Genomic DNA, 7,056 nt, shown 5'->3' on the forward strand with positions numbered 1-7,056 from the left:
AAAAGAATAACAGAAAAAGTATAAATAAATAATCGTTCTCCAAAATGAGGTAGAGGAAAACAGTTTGTGCCAGGTCATGATTCTGTCATGCCCAGAGGGAGCCATACTTGAATGGCACTGTTCAATACAGTAACCACCAGCTATATGTGGCCCCTGAGCATTTGAAATATGGCTAGTCCAAATTGAGATGTGCTGTGAGTGTAAAATATGCACAAGGTTTTGAAGATTTAGTACAAAGTAAGAATGTAAAATATATCATTAATAATTACTACATTGATTACGTGTGGAAATGATAGTTTGGACTAAGGTAAATAAAATTATTGAAATTAATTTTATGTTTCTTTCTTTTTTTTAATTTTATGTTTCTTTTTACCACTTTAATGTGCTTACTAGATTATTTAAGATCACATCAGTGGCTTTAATCTGTGGCTCAGAGTATATTTCTAACTGTACAGAGCTGCTCTAGACTATCTGGTTTTTAAGATAACAGATTTTCTAATTGTTTAAATCAGTATCAATTTAGGTTGATCTTTTTTTCTATAGAAAACATCCTAATTGGGGTGTCCCGGAGGCTCAGTTGGTTAAGCGTCTGCTTCTGGTTCAGGTCATGATCCTGGGACTCTGAGATCAAGCCCTGTATCAGGATCCCAAACCCTCCTCCAGCTCATGCTTTCTCTCTCTCTCTCTCAAATAAATAAATAAAATCCTAAAATAACATCTACTTGATACGGGATACTGCTACATTTTACCTAAGCTTGCCCTCTTATTTCTCTCTCAATAAATGAAATCTTTAAAAAAACATTCTGCTTGATACAGGAGACTGCTACATTTAGTTAACATTTTAGTTAACTGCTACATTTTTTTTTCAAGATTTCATTTTCTTGTTTACTTATTTAAGAAATCTCTCTCTATACCTAATGTGGGGCTCAAAATCATAACCCCATGATCAAGAGTTGGATGCTCCTCCAACTGAACCAGCCAGGAGCCCCTCTAAGATTTTTATATTTAAGTAATCTCCCTACACAATGTGGGATTCAAACTTACAACCCCAAGATCAAGAGTCACATGCTTTACCTACTAAGCCAGGCAGGCACCCCTAATAACCTTTTTTTTTTTTTTTTTTTACTGTTTATATAATGGTATGCCAATATATAAGTGTACCTTTTTGGGATGTCTGCAATTTCCTCACCCCTATAATTTTTGATCTCTAAAATATAAGAAGGGATACTTCTGTCACTCGTGATTTTTTAGATTTTTTTTAATTTGACAGAGATCACAAGTAGGCAGAGAGGCAGGCAGAGACAGAGAGAGGGGGAAGCAGGCTCCCCGCCGAGCAGAGAGCCCCATGCGGCGCTGGAACCCAGGACCCCAGGATCATGACCTGAGCCGAAGGCAGAGGCTTTAACCCACTGAGTCACCCAGGCACCCTATCACTTGTAATTTTTTAATCTCCACAACATAAGGAACTTAAGAGTTTATTAAAGGGAATTTCCAAACACACAGCATAAGCCTTATTGTGCTACTCCTTTATTATAGGAAGGAAGTCTTTGGAGGACTTGTTACCTCACTGGGGAATTTTTTCCTCTCCCCAAATCTTTGGTTTGCTAGTATCCCAGGTATTTCATGGAACAACTACAGAAGTATAATTCCTTCAGCAATTTATAGTGTTTCTGTAGGCCTAATGGGCTTGATTTAAAAAACAAACCTGGATTGGGGCACCTCAGTGGCTCAGTGGGTTAAACCTCATGCCTTCTGCTCAGGTCATGATCTCAGGGTCCTGGGATCAAGTCCTGAATCAGGCTCTCTGTTCAGCAGGGAGACTGCTCCACCCCCAACTCTCTGCCTGCTTATGATCTCTGTCTGTCAAATAAATAAATAAAATCTTAAAAATTTAAAAAATTAAAAACCTGGATTTTTCAAAAGACATTAGGGTAATGGGTGATGTGGCAGAGCCCTTAATTTTAGGATCAATGTAATTTTCCCTCAAAAAAACAGCATTTGCAAAATATGTTAAGATCATAAGCAGAAAATATGTTTCAGGACTGAAGGAGGTATTTACTTTAGAGGAAACTTCAGTTAATCCTTTTTATTAAAAGGTTTAAAAATATTCCATTTAAAGATTAGTAACCAAAATATATCATAATTTTGGCAGGTCAGAATTACATAGAATTTTTCTTAAGCTATTTTCTGTGGCTATTTGAGCATCATAAAACTCTGGCAATTAAAATGCAAAGAAATATTTGGATTATTTTCATTTATAGGCATGTCCTTACATCTTATATGGTTAAATAAAGTACTATGCAGAGGCCAGCAGATATCCTGTTATATGTATAAAATAAGTAAAACCGGGTATAATTAAGGGACAGCACAGTGAAAAAAGTTCACCTTCAAAAAGAAAATAAATGATCTTGGAAATTTTTGTTAAATCCGCTAACATTCTTCAACACATTATAGAACAAGAAGGACTAATGTAGTTATCTGAAAGAATGTAATTTCTCCTTCAAACTTAACAACAACAACAAAACGAACTGGTGTCAGGCCATTTTAATTTCCTCCCATAACACACAGTATCAGAGTCTACCTAAACCAAAGAAGACACATTCACACACACTTTTACCAAACCTCTCCACGCACAATTGGCACTGTTCTTGGCTAGAGAAAAAATGTGTATGAAGTGGATATATCTCATTCTAAGGTAATATAAAACCCATTTTCTCTCACAAATCATTATGGGAATTAGACTATATTTATGCCATTTTCTCTTATGGCATGGATCAATTATTTCCTTCAATTAGCAATATTTCTTGTGTGTCTCCCATGTTTTGGTACTAGGCACTGGGACACAATGAACATGGGAAACCACAAACTCCTGACTATCACAGAGCTTCCAATTTGGGGCAAGAGAGATAGTAAGTGCCTAAAGAAATAAAGCAAATTTTGAAAGTATTAATCACATTTCAGGTGAGCTCTTTCAAATTTATATGCAGCTTGTATTTTAGAAGATAGAAATAAAATTTTAATGAGCTTGATGCTTACCAAACTGATCCTACTAAAAAATGAATGTAAATGAATAAGTGCAAGTGGAAACTGTTACATATTTAGGCCTAAATACTACAAAACATGCAAATGAATACCTCATTACCCATAGAAGAAACAAGCATAAACAGTTTTAAAATAGTAGACGTGGAACAAAAAAATTTCCTAACTTAAAAATTACAGGCAAAAGCATGATAGGGAGTAATACTTCCAATTTTATTCTACTTCAATCAGACCATTCGTTAGACAGCTCTGTCCTAAACGAATATGTGCCTCCAGAAGAACACTTACTTCCCTGTTGACATTTATATCTACATCAAACATATTAAAAAGAGGAATCACCATGTTCCCTTGGGGTCCTTCAAAACAGTAACAGTCCCTAAGTCATGGGTCCCCTCAGGGCATTTTCATCATCAACAAAACACAGAATTATATAGTGGTCAGCATGTCCTTCTCACTCCACTGATTTGGGTACTTTACAATCCACTATATGGTTAAGTATAATTTTTTGTATCTGCTCCAGATTTGGATATACCGTGTGGAGCATCCGAGATGTTTCCAAAGGCAAAGACGCTTTCCGCACGGATGCCCTATCTCCAGCAATCACACAGAAGCCTAGGAGCCATCCGGACCCACGGCGACCGGTATATGTTCTGCCTTAACAAAGCAGGAAAGGTGAGCTTGAAGGTCTGTGTTTTTCCTGCAAGCATTGCCTTTAAATATTTTCAAAACCGATAGCTCTTTAAGAAGCATTAGCTTTTTCTCGCGTTAAGTCAAATTCTCGCGAGAGGACAAGTCCCCGGATAGCGTAATTGCGCCTGCGCGCGCTGGAGCAGCCCGCACTTCCGCTTTAGGCGTGCTGTCAGTCACAGCGCTTCTTTTGCCCGGCGGTGTTACGTATCGCTTTCCTTCCTGGGTCTGCAGCTCCGGAGTGAGAGTGGCGGTGTTGCTGAGCTGCCGAGACTGGCGCTGCGAGCTGCAGATCTCGGCGAGATTTCGCACTGCCCGTCCTCGGCGTTTCGTTGATAAGCGGATCACTTTCCTGAGATCCGGGCGGAACAAAGGAATAAAGAAGGAGACGCTCGGCTCCCGGCCGTGTTGCTTGGTTTCCTTTTCCGCTTGCTTCTGTTCGGAGAAGCTGGGTTTGTAATCGTCACCGGATTGTAAGTACCTAAGGCGAAGAAAGCGCACTGCGTCCTGCTTTTTGAATACCTTTGTTCCGGGAGAGATTGTGGATTGGGAGAGTCTACTGGGCCTTTCATTTTTGTGTCGAAAATCATTCCGCAGAAGCCGCCATTTGCTTTCCTGCTAGCTAGCTCGGTCTGCATTGTCCGGCAGCGACATCTGGAGGTCGGAACTTGCATTGCAGCCAGTAGATTTAAGTGGACCCAACTGCTTAGTGTCTCTAACGACTGGTGTTCAGGCACAACATATTTCCAAAGATTTGGACCTTAATTCAAAATTAAGACAAAATAGACGCCTTGCCCCTATTCTGCTTAAAACTTTTTATAATTAAGGATTTCGAATCGTAACAAACTGGTCTAACTGCTTGCAGTAGCTGCAACTTTTAGTGCAACAAGTGGTTGTTAGAAAAGTGAGCCTCAAAGAAGTAAAGATGAGTAAGAGCAAAGATGATGCTCCTCACGAGCTAGAGAGCCAGTTTATCTTACGGCTGCCTCCGGAATATGCCTCTACTGTGAGGCGGGCGGTACAGTCTGGTCATGTCAACCTGAAGGACAGATTGACAATTGAGTTACACCCTGATGGACGTCATGGAATCGTCAGAGTGGACCGGGTCCCACTGGCCTCAAAATTGGTAGATCTGCCCTGTGTTATGGAAAGTTTGAAGACCATTGATAAAAAAACCTTTTACAAGACAGCTGATATATGTCAGATGCTTGTCTCCACAGTTGATGGTGATCTCTATCCTCCTGTGGAGGAACCAGTTGCTACTACTGATCCCAAAGCAAGCAAGAAAAAGGATAAGGACAAAGAGAAAAAGTTTATATGGAACCATGGAATTACTCTGCCTCTAAAAAATGTGAGAAAGAGAAGGTTCCGGAAGACAGCAAAAAAGAAGTATATTGAATCTCCAGATGTGGAGAAGGAAGTGAAGAGGTTGCTAAGTACAGATGCTGAAGCTGTGAGTACTCGTTGGGAGATAATTGCTGAAGATGAAACAAAAGAAACAGAAAATCAGGGCCTTGATATCTCTTCTCCAGGTATGTCTGGTCACAGGCAGGGCCACGACTCTTTAGAACATGATGAGCTTCGGGAGATATTCAACGACCTCAGCAGCAGCAGTGAAGATGAAGATGAGACGCAGCATCAAGATGAAGAGGATATAAACATCATCGACACTGAGGAAGATCTGGAAAGACAGCTACAGGACAAGCTGAATGAATCAGATGAACAGCACCAAGAAAATGAGGGAACCAACCAGCTGGTTATGGGAATTCAGAAACAGATTGATAATATGAAAGGCAAACTCCAAGAGACACAGGATAGGGCAAAACGACAGGAGGATCTCATCATGAAAGTGGAAAACCTGGCTCTCAAGAACAGATTTCAGGCTGTGCTGGATGAACTCAAACAAAAGGAAGACCGAGAAAAGGAGCAGCTCAGCTCTTTGCAAGAAGAGCTAGAATCACTCCTAGAGAAGTGAAAAGAGCTCTCATACTTAGTTTCATTCCTTAGAGTGTTCAGCATTGAAAGAAGAATCTTGGCTTCATCACCTGGACTAAATAGAACTGTGCAGTAGTTCTCATTTTCTCCACTGTCTTCTACCGAATTTGTCTTACAGACAAATACACATGTGAATTGCTATCTCATTTTCTGTCAGAACCACTTTGCTGTTTATCCTGTAGGAAGTAGTAATGTATAGACAGATAAATGATTGTAGGAAAATTGCAGGATTAGTGGAATAAACAGTGCCTTAGTAATCACAGCTTCATGGCAGGACTTCACTGCTATTTCTCCATTTGCCATAATTGGCTGTTGATTCTCTGTGATGCCATCCGAGATCAGTAAGCAGAGTCTAGTCTGTAGGCAGTGAAGCTAGTTTGTGTGTTTTCCCATGAAGTGATAGCTATTTTCCCAGCTATTCAAAGCATTCTTACATATGTAGGGTTGGAAATCATTTCATAAAGCTGTTTTAACACAATAAAAGCAACTAATTTTCACCTCACTATGTGTCTTGTTGCTTTTTTATGGGTAGTGGGGATTTCGGGTTCTCCAGTGAGGTGGTTTCTTGGTGTGGTTTAATGACTGATTTGATCCTGTTTAGAGAAAGAAGCAGTTATGTTGGGTTTTAAGAAAACACAGTAGGGTCAGAGAAATTGGGAAATGTCATCTTTGTGCCTTACTTGAAGTTTCCAAACCACCTATTTCATTTGCAGGTTAAACACTAGGTACAGAACCTACCTAAATCATCCTTAAGTTTTGTACATGAAGGTCTATGTTTTTTTTTTAAAGCACTACGCTCATCTGGCTAATACAGTAGAAAAAAGGCTATCATATCAAGTACTGTTCACTGGATCAATCCAATGGTTTGGATTAGTTGGATTTCTAAATATTTTCAACTTCAATTACTGCAATTATTTAATACTATTCTCAGAACTCAAGTTGATATGTCCATATTGAATCAAAGTTGTTCAAAAAGAAGTCATTGCTATAGTGGGATATTTCAAATTTTCTTAAACAATTTTTGTGTGTTCTTAGGATTCTAATCTAATGGCTTTACACAAGCTGTTTTTGAAAACAAAAAATTTACAAAATGCAGTTGCATGCAATTCACTTTGGACAGTTTGGGATTAAAGGTGTTTTGAAAATTGGCCTCATGAAACATTTAAAGCCCACCTTAATTTTGCATTTCACAGAAAACAGCAGTGGTGAAATGTTAAAATTGTCCAGACCTCTTAAGTCTAAAATCATGCTAATGTTTGGACATCTCACAAAACTAATTTTTCTCTCACATTATCTATAATCATTTTTACCAAAATGTTTTTAGACTGTTAAGAT

The 7,056-nt window shown here is 38.9% G+C and overlaps 1 protein-coding gene across 1 annotated transcript; it reads left to right on the top strand.

Annotated features, from left to right (window-relative positions):
• The first annotated feature begins 3,866 nt into the window (after positions 1 to 3,866).
• Positions 3,867 to 6,223, top strand: TAF7 (TATA-box binding protein associated factor 7). The gene has a single exon (XM_004744770.3). It carries the CDS (start codon positions 4,652 to 4,654, stop codon positions 5,699 to 5,701), a length of 1,050 nt encoding a protein of 349 aa, XP_004744827.1. The 5' UTR covers positions 3,867 to 4,651; the 3' UTR covers positions 5,702 to 6,223.
• Positions 6,224 to 7,056: the final 833 nt, after the last annotated feature.

The sequence above is a fragment of the Mustela putorius genome, unplaced genomic scaffold (genome assembly GCF_011764305.1).
Source record: "Mustela putorius furo isolate JIRA1106 unplaced genomic scaffold, ASM1176430v1.1 tig00000145_pilon_pilon_pilon, whole genome shotgun sequence".
Classification (NCBI taxonomy): Eukaryota; Metazoa; Chordata; class Mammalia; order Carnivora; family Mustelidae; genus Mustela; species Mustela putorius.

Excerpts from the sequence above, each read along its gene's own strand:
- TAF7 (XM_004744770.3), top strand. The coding sequence starts at position 4,652 with ATGAGTAAGAGCAAAGATGATGCTCCTCACGAGCTAGAGAGCCAGTTT.